Consider the following 19,906-nt stretch of genomic DNA (forward strand, 5'->3'; position numbering starts at 1 on the left):
TCTCTGTTTGTTTAGGATAGGAGCTGCTGTATTAACATGGTGTGACATCACTTCCTGCCTGAGTCTCTCCCTGCTCTGGGCTCAGATTACAGTAGAGAAGGGAGGGAGGCGGGGAAGAGGAACAAACTGAGCATGCTCTTGCCCAGGGCAATGAGGTTTAAGCTGAAGGCAGGAAGTCTGATACAGAAGCCCATGTGTACACAATAGAAGGAAAGAAATGCAGTGTTTCTTTTGACAGGAGACTCAGAGCAGCACTACTTTGGGGGTTTACTGGTATATTTAGATGGACCTTTCTGATAAGGCTTACTTAGTTTTAACCTTTCCTTCTCCTTTAAGTGCAGAATTCTGCTGGAGCAACACTATTAACTGATGTGTTTTGGAAAAAACATGTTTTTCCATGACAGTATCCCTTTAAACATAAGAGGAAACCGCCAATAGGAAGATGATAACAGAACATCATTGTTGTGTTTCTTTGTGGAACTGCAAAGATGCCATCATTTCTAATATCTAATTCTGCATGACAGTTCTTGCTTTTAAGAGTTTGTGTTTTCACCTACCTGTCTTCTGCTACCTGTTTAGTTGCCACTGTACATTTTCTTATAGGGCTACAGGTTTATTGCACTGGAATACAACATTTATTGAAATGTATCACTTCTATTTTTGCAGTTTACTACTTTTAACTGCAAAGAATTGCTTTTGCTGTCACAATTTATTCACCAATATTTTATTGTTTGAACATGGGGGTTTGAAAGGAATGCTATACAAACAGGCACAAATATATATAAATCCTAATCCAAGAATACTTTTGTTAAAACGCACACTCTGCAGATTATGGACCCTTTGTTACTTTAGTGAATATGCTTGAGCTAATAACTATTCACAGGAACTCATCCATCTTCCCAATTGCATACAGAGGTATAGAATCTTTTATCTGGAATAAGGGTTCTTTCCGTTATTTGGATCACAGTACCTAAAATCAAAAAGTCTGCCAAAAATCAATTACCTATCACCCATACATAAAAAGTCGTATAATAAATGTCCTTTTCAAATTAAACATGAAATCCAAGTACTTTTTTTTTTTTTATTAAACCATTTATAGCTGTTATAAACTTATTTAAAAATCTCAGCTGTCAATCAAATATTGCCTGCCCCGCCTCTATGCCTCCTATGTTTTAAGGGGTTGTTATATTATATCCAACTTATTTTGATAGCATATGTGTGCTTTAGCACCCTGCAAGAGCACACAGTATTTCTAGCCTTACATGTCATGATTTTCAAACAATATTTCACCATGCATCAATTACGAGGAGTTGTAAATTTTCTATGAAGCTTTATCCTTTTAGTTTATTATATATCTTTTTTTTGCCTTTGGTTCGCTCACTGTTCAGATATGGTGGTTTGGGTGCAATATGCCCCGAACCCTGCTCCTGTTAGTGTCCCAAAAAGGGATTACACTCGTATCCAAAATGCCTGTAATTTCCACATATATAATAGTACCGATAAGCTTACCCTTTCGGTAATGTGACCCGGGTGCTGCCGCCCTAGTCCGTCGCGAAGGAGACAATCAGCCGTATCAAATCCAAAGTGTGGGAGCGCATTTGCAGGGCCACAAATCGGTCGCATAAGTTTTTCAATAAAATCACTGTTATTTATACATCATTAAAAAGAAGAATTACATCAGCTTATGGGCTGACGCGTTTCGTATAAACGTCCTTCAAGGTCTCCGATGAAGTATGTTTATACGAAACGCGTCAGACCATAAGCTGATGTAATTCTTCTTTTTAATGATGGATAAATAAAAGTGATTTTATTGAAAAACTAATGCGACCGATTTGTGCGCTCCCACACTTTGGATTTGTTACATGTCATGATATCTTTTTCTCCAGGTCTGCTTTGGGGACACAGGGACAGTGGGGTATAGCTGGCACCACTAGGAGGCAGGACACAATAAAAAAATAGAAACTTGATCCCTCCTCCTCCTGCTATACCCCTCCTCTGTAGGCAGAGACACCCAGTCAATTACTTTCACTCTCAATTGAGTTACTAGATGTCATTGCACTCCCTATATTTCCCTTCTCTCTTTACCATTTAAATGTGTAACCAGTGCATGGGGATGGACATCAAGTACCTCTTTCTGGCACATAAACACGATTTTGAGATAATGCAAGGATTTTGCCTTAATAACAGTGTCCACAAATTGGCTCTTGCCCGCTTGCTATAATTATGAATTTCCAGAACCAAGGAAACCAGATTTAAATCATTTTTATAGTGTAATTAAAGTTTGTTTCGCTTGACTAATGTGATAAAATAGGATTTGGAATAATATTTTCGGGTGACCAGTCTCCCTTAAACATTTAATAAACCCAATAGGATTGTTTTGACAAAAATATGATTCATGCAGCTCCGTTACCATCAAGTACAAGGTATTGTTTATTATTATTATTTACAGTGGAAGAGGATGGTCTTCCCATAATTCGGAGCTTTCTTGATAATGGATTTTTGGATACAGGATCCAATACCTGTACTTCCCTAAAATGACACCATTAAGCCAAGGAACCAAGTGTGACCCTAACCTCTGGGAAAAGTCTTTGATAAAATCTTGTGGCAGAAATGTACAAATATAATATAGATCATGTCAATACCAGTAGTAATACGGACAGTGTGGAAAATATCAAAATAACTTTTCCTGTAAAAATCAGGTTATCATGTAAATTACATAGGTACACGAATCTGTAAATATAGTAATAAACTTTAGTACAGGTGTGGGATCCGTTATCCAGAAACTCCTTATCTAGAAAGCTCTGAATTACAGAAAGGCCATCTGTCATAGACTCCATTTTAGCCAAATAATCCAAATTTGTTAAAATGATTTCCTTTTTCTCTGTTATAATAAAAACAGTACCTTGTACTTGATAAGATATAAGTAATCCTTATTGGAAGCAAAACCAGCCTATTGGGTTTATTTAATGTTATATGATTTTCTCATTGTCTTTAAAGATCCATTATCCAGAAAACCCCAGGTCCCAAGCTTTCTGGATAACAGGTCCTATACCTGTATATGCAAAATCTTGGAGCTTTTTTTAACATTTTTTTTATTATTAAACTTAAAAGACAGCTTAAAGGACTTCAAATAAAAAAGTTACTCTAGACAGCTGAATGAATGCAATATAAACCATGTTTAATTCAATAGTTGCTTATTAAGTATTGTGCTAACTTTTCATCATATTCTAGATGAGAACCAGCAGATAACCCCAGATGATTTAGGAGTCCAGTTTTCTGAAACCTTCATTAAGCAGCAAGATAATATCACTCTTCTGTTGTCACTTTTGGAGGTGAGTAGGGACTATAGGCAAAGTAGTGGTTATTAACTGTACTAACACTAAAGTGATACAGACTTAAAGGGTTTGTTCACCTTTGAGTTAAATTTTAGTATGATGTAGAGAGTGATATTCTAAGACAACTTGCAATTGGCTTTTATTTTCTATTACTTGTGGTTTTTGAGTGATTTAGCTTTTTATTTAGCAGCTCCCCAGTTTGCAATTTCAGCAATCTGGTTGCTAGGGTCCAAATGACCCAACCAACCATGCATTGATTTGCATAAGAGACTGGAATATGAATAGGAGAGGGCCTGAATAAAAAGATGAGCAATAAAAAGTAACTTATGAAGTGATGTTACATGTGAAAACATCAATGTTCAAAGTTTAGCAAATGCTATTTTATTATCCTTGTCAATAATAGTAACAAAAATAGGATATCTAAATATGTGAAATATATTTCTAGCATATTGCATTCCTTTATTGGCACATTCCTATAATTGTTATAATTCAGTTTTTGGAAGTATAGTAATATCTGAGTAAAAATCAGAATCATATTGGTTGTTTTACACTGTCCTTAAATTTCTAACTGCAACACCCATCTCCTTTTAGATTGTAAGTTACGTTGAGCAGGGTTCTCTTTACCGCTTGTATTGTGTGCAATTTGTGTGTTTGATGTGTACATTCTTTATATAGTATATTGCTGCAGAATATAATGTTACCTTATTAATATTTAATAATAAAAATACTTATTTTTTTCCTTGCAGGAGTTTGATTTTCATGTACGATGGCCCGGGATAAAACTGCTGACAACACTATTAAAACATCAAGGCACTCAAGTACAGCAAATTGTTTTAGTAAGCCCAATGGGTATGTGTACACTGCAAATTTGTTTTTTTTTTTTTTTGTAATCACATAATGTATTATATGTTGTTTAGCCTTGTTTAGCTCAGTTGATAAAATATGATGTTGGACATTGTTGTGTTACAATAGGTGAGCTGCAAGGTGGAATTATTTTCATAATTCATTTTAAGGAAATTAAATTGCTCTAAAGCTGAGGACATACTTTTATTACATTTTACTAAATAGCAAATGGCACACATGGCAAATCTTGTCTAATAAACTAAACATAACTTCTACTGATTTTATCAGAACTGATATGGACCATAAAAGGCAAAGAAAATAGTGACATTACTATAGTTAATACTGTACATCATTGCTGTAGCCATGTGACAGTTAATAGGGACGATGCCTTTCTATTATTATTACTAATTATGATTATGCACCAGTAATTGTTCAGATATAACACCTCTTTTAACTAAATATCATAGACAGAAATACAGGAAAATAACAATAATACACTACAAAAAACAAAGGTGCCATGCTACCTTAACCCACACTGCAAAATGTTCCTAATTTCAGAGCATCCTTGCTGCAACCATTTTTTAGGTAATATGGCCATGAAATACCACTGTGTGTTGCACTGCAGCTTAAAGGGGTTTGTTCACCTTTGAGTTAACTTTTAGTAGAGAGTGACATTCTGAGACAATTTGCAATTGTTTTTCATTTGTAATTATTTGTGGTTTTTGAGTGATTTAGCTTCTTATTCAGCAGCTTTCCAGGCTGTAATTTCACTGTATAACATGTTAAAAGTTAACTTAAAGGTGAACTACCCCTTCAAGATTTGCAAGGGGTAAAAAGGGGTATGCATTCATTACTAACCTCTAAATAGGTACCCCTGTGTTTTTCACATTCCAGTAAAACATTAATGGGGTTATGTAATTAAAGGCAATAAGTTTGCCCAGGGGCAGTAACCTATAGCAACCTATCAGCAGGCAGAATTTTCAGGTCACATGTTTAAAAGCAAACATCTTATTGGTTACTACTGGTTACTGCTCCTGGACAAACTTAGTGCCTTTTATTACATGTGGGGGAAAATGCTCCACACGATGCAATGTAAATTGTAACAGCAATGTTATTTTGATGACTGCTTGTACAATAAAAAAAAATTGTTAAACATAAAATGCTCCATAAAATAGGTCTAACACTGACACGAACAATGACACTGACATTTATTCTTGTTGTAGGTGTTTCAAGACTTATGGATTTATTAGATGATTCCAGAGAGGTGATACGTAATGATGTAAGTGATTGTTATCGGGACTGGTTATTCTCAAGGGAAGCTCTTGTACGCACAATGTATGTAGTCTGTATATTAGGCAATATTTGAAGAGAAATTACAACTAAAGTGTTGGAACTTGACTTACAAAAAAGTAATAATTTATAAATCTCTCTTATATTTGTATCTACTACTGATTATTAGCCAAAGAGCAAAAGGTTGGTTGTCCTTTAAGTTAACTTTTAGAGACCCATTTACTAAAGGTCTAATTTTAAGGCTTTTAGAACTTTTTGAAACCATGATTAAACTCAGTGGGGGTAATAAATAAATAGGCACTATGTTTGCCCAGGTGCAGTAACCCATAGCAAACAATTAGCAGGTAGCATTTACAGGTCACATATTTAGACCTCTTATTGTTGCTACAGGGTACTGCTCCTGGGCAAACTTCCTGCTTTGTATTACATATGGGGATATTTTTCTAAAATCACAAATGCCAGGAATTATTAAAATGAATAAATGAAAAAAAAAAAGTTAATTATAAATCTAGTTATGAAGACTCAATGAAGGACAGCTTTTATTGTGTAAGTAGTGAGAATATTACCACCAAACGCAATTTTCCTGCAAATTTTGTTTAAACTTTCCCATCACTAATCTGTTTAATTAGCATTGCACCTCATATTCAAGTGAAATTGCTTTATTTGTATGAGCGTAGGCTTTTTAAATAAAGCATTCCACAGTGAGTACCTGTTCTCTATCATCAGGATCTCTCTGTGTATTACAGGGTCTTTTGTTGCTCCAGCAACTTACTAAAAGTAATGCTGCCATTCAGAAAATTGTTGCTTTTGAAAATGCATTTGAAAGACTTCTTGACATTATCACAGAAGAAGGAAATAGCGATGGAGGTAAAACTTTTTCATATTAGATCAGTTTTCATTTCAAACTTGTATTAAGCTAAATGTTAAGGAAAAATGTGTTTTATTTCCTGAATCATTTACGTGTACATTACTCATGTTAGAATATGCTCCAGGGCAGGGGACATTGCTATTTTATTTTAACCCGTATAAGTCAGCTGTATTATTTTGAAGTTTGAAGTAATTTTTTCTCTACTGATCTATATGACACTAGTTTAGAGCTGAGGCCTTCTCCACCATAGATCATCTGCCCTGCTATGCATAAGAATATTAACTGTGCATTGTTATTCATGTCCAAAGATTGGTGTAGCCTAATGCTGCTACCATCTAGGGGGAAAAAAAGATACCTGTAAGTATCGACTCCATCTAGAATTTGTTCAGGACTTGTTTGTTTCAATTCTCATGGCAGGGAACCATTAATTTTATGGGGTCCCAAGAGTTCTGATAGAGACCCTGTTAAAATGTAAATGTGCATATATGAATAAGTGTGTTAATCATACCATTACAGGAATCGTGGTAGAGGACTGTCTTTTGTTGATACAGAGCCTTTTGAAGCATAACAACTCAAATCAAAACTTCTTCAAAGAAGGCTCGTACATCCAACGAATGAAACCTTGGTTTGAAGTGGGGGATGACAACTCTGGATGGTCTGCACAGAAAGTCACAAATCTCCATTTAATGCTGCAGGTATTTACTGTTGCATTGCTTGTTTTTTTAAGTGTTCTCAGAGCTCAACTAGGGTATGGTCAAAGCAGTGTTTTTTAGGAAATGTTATATCATATCCAACTTATTTTGTGTGCATATGTGTGCTTAAGCACCCTGCAGGAGCACACAGTATTTCTAGCCATACATGTCATGAAATTCTTTATTTTTTTTTTAAAGAACTCAAAATCAAGAATGAAGAGACATATGTTATATTTGCTCATATATATATATATGCACTTTGTATATCTTTAGCTTGTCCGGGTCTTGGTGTCTCCAGTAAATCCTCCTGGTGCAACCAGCAGTTGCCAGAGGTCCATGTTCCAGTGCGACCTCCTCCAGCAACTCTGCATTATCTTAATGGCAACTGGGGTACCTGCTGATATCCTAACCGAGGTAAATGGGCTAATCTAATTACAGATCATTGCTTGGAAATTTATAGTTCTGAAGAACACATTTATACAGTGCTTTTGGGCTTTAGAAATATTGGTTCATAAGAATACACACAAACTGACCATCAGGGTCATACTTTTTAAATTCCATTTGGGGCAAATTTCTAAAGGTATGTAAAATATTTTAGATATAAAAGTTGATCTAAAATAAATGACATAATTATAAAGCTCAGCTCTCTATTTTGATTTTTTTTTTTTAACAGACAATCAACACTGTGTCTGAAGTGATTAGAGGAAGTCAGGTTAACCAGGACTACTTTGCTTCAGTAAATGCTCCATCAAACCCTCCAAGGTGCGTATACGCACATTTTGATAGATCGCTGCATTGTTATAATATGTTCTTCTGTGTCTCCAATACATTTGTTTAAAACGGACTCATTAAATCAGCTAGTGCAATTGTAATCTGTTCCATCAGCCAAGGCACACATGGGCTTAAATACTAACTGGTCAAAATGGGTTGATTATTTACAGCAACCAAATAGCCGTTTGATTTGATTATTCACACCAGGCGACAGGGCATAGGGTAAGTGGAGCCTAAGTTGGCACATCCTAAATAACATACAGCTGTGGTTTCCCTACTGTGTATACATGGTAACCATGGAAAATCAGTTTCCCCTCTGCACATCTGACAATGGCATCAGAATACTTTTACTTAAAGACCACACTGCAACAGGATTTAATCTTTAAAAAACCTTTATTTGAAGAGAAGGGCAATCTTTCAGCCCTTTTTATTTAAACTTAAAAAAGATGTCGTAAATATTGCTGCTATCCAGGTCACCGCTCTCTTCAGCAAATAAAGGCTTTTTAAAGATGATATCCTGTTGTAGTGCTGTATACAAGTAGAGGTTAAGGGTGCAATATGTTAGGCATACACTAGGGCTTCTGAAAACTGCACAGGGCCAGAGTTTCATCTGTAGGAGCACCATGTTTTAATCTTCTGCTTCATCATTTTCATTTATCCCCAGGCTTGCTTTGCATGTGCAGCAGAGTGAAAGCCCAGCTTTTTGTTTTTAAATTCAGCTATACACTCTGCCTTATATGCACACCTGGACCAGAACATAGAGAAGATACAGAAAGCAAAAGATAATGGTGGCATTGCATTCCTACAATATAAGCATGGGCTGATTTATTTTTCAGTGTACAAGCAAACTGGCCCAGGGTGTCGGCAACCCCCAGTGATTATAATCGATTAGCTAACATTTGGCACCCCCTCCATTGAATATACATTGGCCCATGAATTTCTGCTATAGGACGAAATTTTGAAGCAACATGCAGGTTACAATTTCTGTGTTTAACCTCATAATTATGGTTTTTTTCCCCCACTTCCTTAAAGGCCTGCTATTGTGGTGCTGCTGATGTCAATGGTAAATGAAAGACAGCCATTTGTTTTGAGATGTGCGGTGTTATACTGCTTTCAGTGCTTCTTGTACAAGAACCAAAGCGGGCAAAGAGAAATTGTGGCTACATTACTTCCTTCTACTATTGACGGTAATCATTTTTGTGTTCCTTGTTTATTCTTCAAATTAAGTGTATCATATCCGACTTGATCCTTAAACAGACAGGGGAAAAATAAACTGAAGATCCTTATACACTACTAGATATTTCCTAATTGGAGCTTAGTTAAATTTTCTTTATTTAATGCTGTGATTACAGAGGTTTCATTACTCAGAGGGTGTTCTATTTTCAGTTATCTCTCCTACTGCATTTACAGTTCATCCCTTCTCTGTTGGTAGGCAGATAAGAGGAAGTCAGTGTAAAAAGTTTAAACCCAACATTTGCTGTGACTGGGGAAATGTGAGCGCATAATTTATTGTTTCAAACAAGGCACTTGCAGTGTTGAATCTATGCCTAATGCATTTTATTGTGACAGCTTTAAATGAAACAGGTAAAAAAATCAGGTTCTATCTACATAAAAGAGCATTCTTGGCAATAGGTTAGACCAGATTTCTAACGTACACAAAGGACTCTAATTTAGAAGTGTCTCTCTTCTCTTCAGCTAATGCTCTATCAGCTGGGCAACTGCTGTGTGGAGGTCTCTTTTCTACGGACTCACTCTCCAACTGGTGTGCAGCGGTTGCACTGGCTCATGCCTTGCTAGAGAATGCTACACAGAAAGAGCAACTACTGAGAGTACAACTTGCTACAAGTATTGGTAACCCACCAGTATCACTGCTTCAACAGTGTACAAACATTCTCTCACAGGTACTTCTATCACTTAGACCAACAGATATGCCAGGAAACCATGACATCCAGAGAAATTAGCCTGAGATTATGTATGCACTTTTTGGGGGTTTCCACAATGTTATTTAGTCATGTTATCAATGTATTACTTGTTGGTGCTCAACAACAATCCCATCTCTACAATTGGTAAAGATGAGATTCTTTTTGAAAGATTTTAAAACTGTAAACACCCTTGCAAATTGGTATTTAATATCTTTTTCATATACCTTCTGTGGATGTGCCCTGATAATTATTTATTATTTAATTATTCTGTTGGTTAAGTTTTGTTACTAAAACCTCAATATAAGCTATCACAAAAAGGAACAGGTTATTGAAAGTTTCCATACTCTAGGTTGGAGGTTACTGATAATATTAGCTAATATAAAGAGCTGAAAGTACTTTTAACAACTATTGCTCCGTAAGTTTGCAACAGACTACCACAGTGCTCGAATGAAACTGAAACAAACTAGGACACAATGTATTAAGAATACATTGCCATCCTCTTGTAACAAGCAAACTAGTTCAGATAACAGTTGTAACAGTGTAGCTGTAACCTTTAATACATGTTCCAATTTAAAACTTGCTGCCCAGACCCACAAAGACTCACTGCTTATTCAAATCATAGCCGTGCAGGACCATGTCCCTAAAATGACACATACTTTAAAAATCGTAATATTGTAATATTTAGTGTTGGAATTTTAGTATCCATATTGTTAAAACGCATAATCATAAAACTGTAGCTGAAGTAGCCGCTCTTTCCCTCCCTTCCCTACCAACCTTCCCTCCGTGGACAAACAGCCTATCTATGTTGGGAAGAGTGGGAGCTACTCACCACATACGCCGCTCTAAGTGTTTCGCCCCTGACAAAGCTGTGTGAACAGCAAAACGCGTAGGGCAGCGAAGGTGGTGTGAGTAGCTCCCACTCTTCCCAACGTAGATAGGCAGTTTTAGCACAGAGGGAAGACTGCAATTAATAAAGTAGGCCATGAGGTTATAGGAGTCACATGCTGTTTGCAGCAGGATTTAAGATATTATTCAAATATATCTCTAACATCAGAAGTGGGGTCATAAGATTTTTTGAGGCAAGGAAATTTAAGTTTGGAGGACAATTATGTCACTGCAATATAGTCCCTGTATGTGCAGGTTGCTATACAATCTGCAATGTTATGTGTCTAAATATTGAAGTGGTCTCCAAACAGTGGACTTTAAAACTGCCACTACAGACCTGAGGGATAAGTCGGCATGTGCCAATGAAGCACCCCCCAAACCACTGCTTCGGTATGTTCTTTTATACCCAAATAGGTGCATGCATCTCTCAGACCTTTTATTACATGTATATTGTCAAATGAAGGTGCACTGCAATTCATATGAAGGTAATCCAAACCACAGTGAGCTACTTGCTTATTATTTAGGAATAGTTTGACAGCTGTGAATTGAATAAATGTGGATACCAAAGCAGGTCATACAATTTATACCAAGACCCCAATAACATCCAATGGGGAAAACAAGACTAACTTTTGCACCCCCTTCTGGGACTTACAGGCACCTTTTCATTGCACTGCTAATTACACATGCACTCTAGTTTTAAGCATATTTTTGAAGGCTCCTAGGTGCAGTTATTTCACCACCCCATCTCGTGGGTTACAATACTTAACATTGTATGGATTGTGTGGGATTTTACAAATGTAATTTATATAATTTACAGGGGGATAAGCTCATCAGACGGGTATGTATGTGTTGGCACAACTTCCTGCCAGTGCAGGGCCTCTTATTTTGCTTCTGCTGATGTGAGGTTTTTATGGTTTTCCCCCTTCAATAATATTTTACATCATTTTATAACTGCTTTGATGTGATTCTACTCACAATCCCTTGGCTGATGTGGGCTTCTGTTCACTCACAGCATCTTTGTAGGGAGTTGGGACCCATCACTTATTTGCTTCCAGGCAGCAGCATGAAATCCTCTTGGTTACATTAACATTATAATCAGAAAATGCATTTAAAGGGAAATTATACCCTGTTGATAAGCAAGGTTTATCTTTGGGACCAAGTAAACATATTTGCATATTGCTTGTTGTGGGTTTGTAAGCTGGTGCAATATAAACTTAATAAAGCAGTACCAGCATTTTACACAAACTTTCAACAATGAAGATTACTATATTGTTTGCTTCTAGTGTTGACACAGTCTCTATAAATCTGTATATAACTCCTCTAGTTTCCACATATGGTAGCTGTTTCTTTTGAATTTTATGAAGAAAATTCTCCTAAGCCTAAGGTAAAGCAACAGCAGCTCCCATTCATACCTATAAATTGAAACATGGAGAGAAGGAAGGTTACCTGCTTACATTGCACTGCGCTGTGGAACATCTGATTTACTAGAAAACTCATGAGTAATAAATTCTACTTATTAATAGGATATAATTTCCCTCTAAATGGACTTTGTCACTGTTTTTCAGACACTTGGGATCCTAAATTAAAGATGCAGTTACAGTTGCCCCATTTGTTTTATCGATTTACAAAAGAAATAACGGAGTAATTTCTATTTTTTATGGCATTGAGGAAAGGGAACATCTTAGGCATTTGGGACTTAAAGCAAAGTTGGCGGATGAAGCTGCATCTTTATAAGAGCTATTCTGTTTTTGTTTTATTATTATAATAACTATTACCAATTGTTGTCCTGAAATTTTCATTCATATATTCAGCTATTTCATACGCCTCTCATCAGTTTATTTTTAACACCCTCCCCCATCTTTTATCCCTTTTGACCATAACCCAACAGTCATTTACACCACTGTCCCAATTTGCATTGCTTTCCAGGTGCACAGATCTGTTTAACCTACCACTGCTGTTGTCTACGCTTGATACTACACCTGCTCTTGCATTTTCCTTGCCCACCAACCCTGCTTTTATCCTGCTGTTTTGTTTTACATCTCACAGTTCAAACCCAACCTCACTTAAACATAAATCTTCAATTCCTACTTTCCCCAAGTTCAATCATATTCCCTTACATCAATAATAGCTCAGCCAGCACGAGACCAGTCCTAACACCTACATTTGTCCGTGTTTATAGCCACACTTAAACAGCATGTACGTACCAGTCCCAATCAAGAGAACTGCCGTTTATTGCATTTCTTCAAAGTATGCAGCACTGCTAGTGTAGTGACCCTTATTAAAATTAATAATTGGATTCTTCTGAACTTGTTCTACAAAAGTCAGATCCTTGTAAACTCTTTGCTAAAAGCAAGTCCTAACATTGTATCAATTTTTATTGTACTGTTAGTTACTGACTTTGTGTGTGACTGTAATGCTAAAGTAGGTGTGTATTCACTAATTCCTTTGCTGTGGTTGTCTTAAACAGCACTGTACATTTAACTTCCTTTGCTGTCTATTTAAAAAAACAAAACATTCCCAGCACAGTGCTGTGGAATGGACTGGATAATGTGCATTGCTATGAAAAGATATGTTTTCTGTGTGTTTGCATATAAACTCATTGTAGGTATTATGGTTAAAGCTTGGTTAAGTAAAACACCAGTTTGTCATTTATATAAAAGAATTCATATCTGTCAATTATTTTGTACGTTTGAAGCGCCTTGCATAGTGAATTAATAGAACATTTACTGTTTGCAGGTTATTGTTTCGGCCATAAAGCATATATTTATTTATTAGATAGCTGTACTGTTTGGGTTTGCACTGAATCCTAAATTCAGTTCAGGAATCTGCCACATTCCAGCCTTTTTTCCAGGATTCACCAAATTCTGTGTGCCTGGCTGAGCTAAATTCAGATCCTTCACATGACTGCTGTACAACTGCAGGTGGCAATTTTTTTCCATATGCAAATTATGATCTAATGGTTTAGCTGCTGGGCCAACGATCGGACAGTACTGTGGGCCAGAGGAGACCCACTGGGAAGGACCATCATATGCAGGCCAGCAGCTGACTTGAAAATGCAGAGTTAGCCTCTTTATTAGCCCATGTATAGCGTGCTTAATGGGGATATAAAGGCAAAAAACAATATTACATGAACTGCCTGTAAACCTTAAAAGAAACATATTTGCAATGTATTTCAATTAGAAACTTTGAACCGTTCCTTTAAAATAACTGATTCTGTGCAGCTGAATTCACTTTTTGTCTCCTCTCCTAGCTGAAGCTGCCCACAGGACCTTCCCTGCCAGCCAGTGAGAGTAGTAAGAAAACTGACAGGCATTCTGATGGACAGGGAAGCAGAGTTGGATTGTTTCATTTGTTTATTTATCACTGAGACTAATATCAGTGAGAAACACCCCAGCTCTGCTTTTTTGCCCTTCGGAATGTAGACAAGTTCTCTGGCCTCCCGGGAAAGGATTCCACAGTTTAAGGTGGTAGAGGAGACACACCATGAATTCAGCTACAAATAATCTGTTGCTTTAAAGAAGCAGTACAGGTACTGTATGATATCTGTTATCTGGAAACCCGTTTTCCAGAAAGCTCCGAATTAAGGCCATCTCTCATAGACTCCATTTTATCCAAATATTCCGAATTTTTTAAATTTTTCTTTTTCTCTATAATAATAAAACGGTACCTTGTATTTGGTCCAAACTAAGATGTAATTAATCTGTATTGGAAGCAAAACCAGCCTATTTGGTTTATTTAATGTTTACATGATTCTCTAGTAGACTTAAGATGTGAAGATCCAAATAATAGAAAAATCCATTATCCAGCAAACCCCAGGTACCGAGTATTCTGGATATCAGGTCCCATGATTTCTAATTGAAGTACATTGCAAATATAGCTTTATGAGCAGTACCTGCAATATTGTTTTTCTCTTACGGCTCGGGGGACACAGGAACCACGGGGTTAAGCTCCTCCTCCAGGAGGCAGGACACTGATAGCAAAGCTGAAACTCCTCCTTCTCCCTCTTCTATATACCGCCTGCTTAACTCCCTTAAATCAGTTTTTCAGTGTCCTGCTTCCAAGGAGGTAGGGACTAGGCCTCTAGGAGGCCCTACTGGTAGTGATTCTACGGTCAATGAATAGCATTGACACCCGGGGTGAGACTAGAGTCAGGGACAGTCCTGTTCTCCAAGGTTAGCCCCCATCGCGGGATTCCTCGGCTGGGGTCTGTAAGTCTTGCTTGCAAGCTGGCCATCCATCACATAGGGCCTGCCAGCATGGCAGGACCCTGACTGGCCAGTCTGAGAGGCTTCTGAGGGGAGCTCTGGGTCCCTGGAATATCGGTAAGTACACCGCTAGTGCATTTCAGGGACCGCATTTATCCTGCAGCCCTCTCACCAACGCACTGGGGGGAGGGAGAGGTAGCGGTGAGCGGCCCCGTGCAGGGGAGGAGGAGTACGCCGTCAGGAGGGGGCATTAGGACCCAGAAGCGGCAGTTCCTGTGCGCTCGCCTGACGACGTCATTTCCTTCCCGGCTCCTCGCGTCCTAGCACGGCGCTGCAGTCAGCGCGCACGGGTCTTCAGTAACGCCGTTGGCGCGTGGAGAGCCTTATCCACGGCGAGGTGCGGGAGTATCCAGGCACGGGTGGCTGCTGCTTCTCCTTCTCCGTCAGGTGCGGTTGGTGGGGGAGGAGGTTAGGTGCGGGAGTACACGCTCCAGAGGCCTAAGGCTGCAGGGAGGCCATGTTTCCCAGGGGAGGGAAGACTAGGTCCTCTGCCTCAATTACTTACCTTGCCTGCGCTTCATGCGGCGCCAAATTTCCCAAGGGTCAAGGGGACCCGACCTGTGCAGCTTGCACAGCATCAGGGGAGACTTCTAATCCCTCCATAGCTCTGGAGGTTTCAGAATTGGCGAGTGATGCTCCTGCTGGGGTCTCTTCAGGGGCTTCAGCTTCCCATCCCTATTCTATGGGGGACAATCCTCCTACTTGGGCGCTACAGCTGTCCCAATCCCTGGCTAGCCTACAGGGAATTGCAAACCTGTCATCGTCTCAGGATAAGTTTGTTGCTCACTTATCTGTTCAACCTCAGGCTAAGCACAGGAAGGCCCCGAGCAAGAGAAGGGTGCCTTTGTCCGTATCATCGGAGGATTCAGCGGACGATATCGGTGACTCTGAGATTAGCGAGGGTGAGATTTCGTCCGCATCTTCAGAGGGTATTCCTGATCCTGACAAGGAGGTGCCACATGATATTCAGGGAATTATCAGAGCAATCAAGACCTCCCTTCAGTTGGAGGACCCATCTGGAGCGGGGTCGGGAGCCAAGGGACCATTTAAGCGACAGCGTAAACAGAGTGCTGAATTTCCTTTTCACGATCAGTTGGGTGAGGTTATCCAGCAGGAATGGGACTGCCCAGAAAAGAAGTTTCAACCTTCACGCAGGTTTTCTCGTTCTTATCCCTTTGCCAGGGAGTTAACAGAGAAATGGGGCGTTCCTCCAGCAGTAGACGCTCCGGTATCACGCTTGTCCAAGAATACAGCTCTTCCTGTCCCAGATGCGGCTGCCTTTAAGGATCCCACCGACAAACGCCTTGAGGGGTTCTTACGTTCAATTTTTATTTCCGCAGGCTCCACCTTTAGGCCTATCATTGCAGCGGCGTGGGTCAGCAGGGCTATGGCGGACTGGGCTCAGGAGCTCCTGGATGGCCTCAAGAATAATTTGCCCAGGGCAGAATTATCTTCCCTAGCTGATCAGATGGTGGACGCCAATGCATTCCTGGGAGACGCTCTTCTGGACTCATTGCAGGCATCCGCTAGAACATCAGCCACTGCAGTAGCAGCGCGCAGAGCACTCTGGCTGAAGCACTGGACGGCGGATCTCAGCTCTAAGAAGGCTCTAATATCCATGGCCTTTAAGGGCAGACGTCTGTTTGGTGATGAGTTAGAGAAGATAATTTCTCAGGCCACTGGGGGGAAGAGCACTTTACTGCCCCAACACAAATCCCGCATCCATACCGGCCAGAGGCGCGGCAGGTTTTTTCGTGGCCAAACCTCCAGATCATCTAGAGAAGTTCGACCCACCTCTTCCTTCCAATCCAAGAACAGGTTTCAACATAAGAGCAAAGTCAGGCCTGGCAGAGGCGCGGCAGGTTTTTTCGTGGCCAAACCTCCAGATCATCTAGAGAAGTTCGACCCACCTCTTCCTTCCGATCCAAGAACAGGTTTCAACATAAGAGCAAAGTCAGGCCTGGCAGCCTCGGAAGAACCAACAGAAGCCCTCCCCTGACAAGTCCTCTTCACAATGACGGGACAGGCCCTCCGGTGCCAGATCAGGCAGTGGGGGGTCACTTGCTTTGGTTCCGGGAGGTATGGCACGACTGGGTGTCAGATGCGTGGGTTCACGAGCTTGTAGCGGAGGTGTACAAGATAGAGTTTCTATCTCGTCCCCCAGAACGATTCTTCCTTTCCAGGATTCCTCAGAGAAACCCAAAGAGAGAGGCTTTTTTTTACAGTGGTTTCGGGACTTCTTCAGGCCGGAGTTATCGTGCCAGTCCCAGAGGACCAGATCTTCCAGGGTTTCTACTCAAATTTATTTGTGGTGCCCAAGAAGAATGGCTCCTTTCGACCAGTTCTGGATCTAAAGGGTTTAAACAAGTTCATCAGATACCCCTCGATTCCGCATGGAGACTATTCGCTCGGTCATAAGATCCTTGAGCAGGGACGAATTTCTGGCATCCCTGGATATCCAGGACGCTTACCTGCATGTTCCCATCTGGCCAGGGCATCACAAGTTCCTACGGTTTGCTTTTCTCCAACGGCATTACCAATTTGTGGCTCTCCCGTTCGGACTCTCTTCGGCTCCACGGGTGTTCACCAAGATCATGGCAGCAATGTCGGCGGTCCTACGCCTTCAGGGTATTTCCATCACGCCATATCTGGACGACATCCTGGTAAAGGCGGCATCCCTGGAACAGGCTCAGAAGCATCTGGCAATCACCATCAGGACATTAGAGCAATTCGGGTGGTTGATCAACCGGAAGAAATCCTTCCTAATTCCATCCCAGGTAATGCAGTTCCTGGGACTAATTCTGAACACACGTGCCCAGAGAGTAGTTCTGCCACAGGAGAAGCAGGAGAGGATGCAATTGCTTGCTCGGCAGCTTATACAGATCAGAACAACGTCGGTGCGTTTTGCCATGCAGGTACTGGGATTCATGGTGTCAACCATGGAGGCAGTACCATTTGCGCAGTTTCACCTGCGACCTCTGCAACTGTGCATTCTGCGGAACTGGCGGAGGTCTTCGATGAATCAGAGGATCAGGTTGGATCAAGTGACTTTGCAGTCTCTACGATGGTGGATAGACCCAGTACATCTAGCGGAGGGCCGACGGTGGGGGGACACTCAGTGGACGGTTCTCACCACCGACGCCAGCCTGACCAGATGGGGGGCAAGACTCGATCAGAGATCGGCCCAAGGAAGTTGGTCTCCCGCGGAGTCCAAACTACCCATAAACGTTCTAGAGCTACGAGCAATATATCTTGCACTGCGCCATTGGGAGGTACCCCTGACGGGTCTTTCGGTACGAGTACAGACAGACAACGCGACCGCAGTCGCATACATAAATCACCAAGGGGGAACACGCAGCGCCGCAGCCTGGTCAGAGATGGTTCAGATCCTATCCTGGGCGGAGGAACGGATACCAGAGATTTCCGCAGTGCACATTCCAGGTATCCAGAACTGGGAGGCGGACTACCTAAGCAGGCATCGGCTGGACCCAGGAGAGTGGGAGCTCCTGCCGGAGGTGTTCGACATGGTAGTCAGCAGGTGGGGTCAACCAGAGGTCTATCTCATGGCGTCTCGACACAACAGGAAGACTCCAAGATTTTTCGCCAGAAGCAGAGACCCGCAGGCAGCAGGAGTCGACGCGATGACACTACCGTGGCGGTTCAAACTCGCATACATTTTCCCTCCACTTCCAATGCTTCCTCGAGTTCTAAGACGTTTTCGACAAGAAAGTTTGCATCTCATCGTCGTGGCCCCATTCTGGCCTCGGAGAGCCTGGTTCACGGACCTAATATCAATGTCATCGGGAGACTGGTTTCACCTACCAAGACGTCCCGACATACTGCGTCAAGGGCCCATATTACATCACAACCCAGGACTACTATCCTTGACGGCGTGGCTGTTGAGACCGCTATCCTGAGAGGAAAGGGCTTTGCAGATACGGTGATCGATACAATGATCAGGGCTAGGAAGCCGTCTTCGGCCAAGGCATATTACCGGGTGTGGAATGCCTACGCATCCTGGTGTGAGACCAGGGGAGTTCCCTTTGACCAGCTCGATATTTCTCAAGTCTTGCTATTCTTACAGAGGGGTCTCGAGGGCGGTCTAAAGTTGGCTTCTCTCAGGGTGCAGATTTCCGCATTATCAGTGCTCTTTCAGGAGAGATTGGCACTAAAGGACGACATACGTGTCTTCCTCCAGGGGGCTGCCCATGTAGTGCCTCCTTTCAGACGACCGGTTCCGACATGGGATCTCAACCTAGTTTTGAGAGCCCTTCAGGATCCTCCGTTTGAACCTCTAGGGTCGATTGAGCTCCCGGTGTTGACCTGGAAGGTCATTTTTCTGGTGGCCATCTCATCGGCCAGGCGGGTCTCTGAGTTGAGTGCTCTCTCCATAGATCCACGATACATGGTTTTTCATTCCGACAAGGTCGTTTTGCGAACGGTACCATCCTTCTTACCCAAGGTGGTGTCTGCATTTCACGTCAACCAGCCTATTGCGGTTCCATCCTTTTGTCCGAATCCAAGGAACAAAAAGGAGGTTCGTCTACATTCCCTGGAAGTGGTCAGGGCGTTATCTACATATGTGAAGAGAACAGCTTCGTTCAGGAAGTCCGAATCTTTGTTTGTAATTCCCTCAGGTCCTCGGGTAGGGACAGCGGCATCCAAGGCCACCATTTCAAGGTGGATCAAAGAGACTATTCGGCAGGCTTACATAGCGGCCCGCAAGAGCCCCCCGGAGGGGGTCAGAGCTCATTCGACTAGGGCCCTAAGCACTTCCTGGGCTTGGAGGAATGAGGCCTCCGCTGATCAGCTGTGCAAGGCTGCCACATGGTCCTCAGTACACACTTTCACTAAATTTTATCGTTTTGATACCTTTTCTTCTGCTGAAGCGGGTTTTGGCAGAAGAGTCCTGCAATCAGTAGTTTGCTCAGACTGAAGCAGGCAGTTGGTTTCTGTTCTTCCCTCCCTGAATTATCAGTTAATGGGACTGCTTTGGTAAGTCCCCGTGGTTCCTGTGTCCCCCGAGCCGTAAGAG

General features: G+C 41.2%; 2 protein-coding genes across 5 annotated transcripts in view; both read left to right on the forward strand.

The window, feature by feature from the left end:
• Nucleotides 1-19,906, forward strand: part of uso1.L (USO1 vesicle transport factor L homeolog) — a 40,545-nt gene that overhangs the window by 10,367 nt on the left and 10,272 nt on the right. For 2 of the 4 annotated variants that reach the window (XM_018244045.2, XM_018244053.2), the window contains 10 exons: nucleotides 3,232-3,332; nucleotides 4,082-4,184; nucleotides 5,402-5,457; nucleotides 6,215-6,335; nucleotides 6,853-7,031; nucleotides 7,302-7,442; nucleotides 7,702-7,790; nucleotides 8,832-8,986; nucleotides 9,495-9,700; nucleotides 11,424-11,444. In XM_018244045.2, coding sequence (XP_018099534.1) covers nucleotides 3,232-3,332; nucleotides 4,082-4,184; nucleotides 5,402-5,457; nucleotides 6,215-6,335; nucleotides 6,853-7,031; nucleotides 7,302-7,442; nucleotides 7,702-7,790; nucleotides 8,832-8,986; nucleotides 9,495-9,700; nucleotides 11,424-11,444 — 1,172 coding nt within the window. 4 annotated transcript variants of the gene reach the window in all.
• Nucleotides 14,327-18,080, forward strand: LOC121403134. The gene is made up of 2 exons (XM_041590945.1): nucleotides 14,327-16,617; nucleotides 16,734-18,080. Exons 1-2 carry the CDS (start codon nucleotides 15,329-15,331, stop codon nucleotides 17,287-17,289), a joined length of 1,845 nt encoding a protein of 614 aa, XP_041446879.1. The 5' UTR covers nucleotides 14,327-15,328; the 3' UTR covers nucleotides 17,290-18,080.

This window comes from Xenopus laevis, chromosome 1L (assembly GCF_017654675.1).
Source record: "Xenopus laevis strain J_2021 chromosome 1L, Xenopus_laevis_v10.1, whole genome shotgun sequence".
In the NCBI taxonomy this organism is placed as follows: Eukaryota; Metazoa; Chordata; class Amphibia; order Anura; family Pipidae; genus Xenopus; species Xenopus laevis.

Bases quoted from the DNA above. Each gene is read 5' to 3' on its own strand.
- LOC121403134 (XM_041590945.1), top strand. From the start codon at position 15,329: ATGTTTCCCAGGGGAGGGAAGACTAGGTCCTCTGCCTCAATTACTTAC. The intron at 16,618-16,733 runs GTTTTTTCGTGG...GAGGCGCGGCAG, and splicing joins ACCGGCCAGAGGCGCGGCAG to GTTTTTTCGTGGCCAAACCT.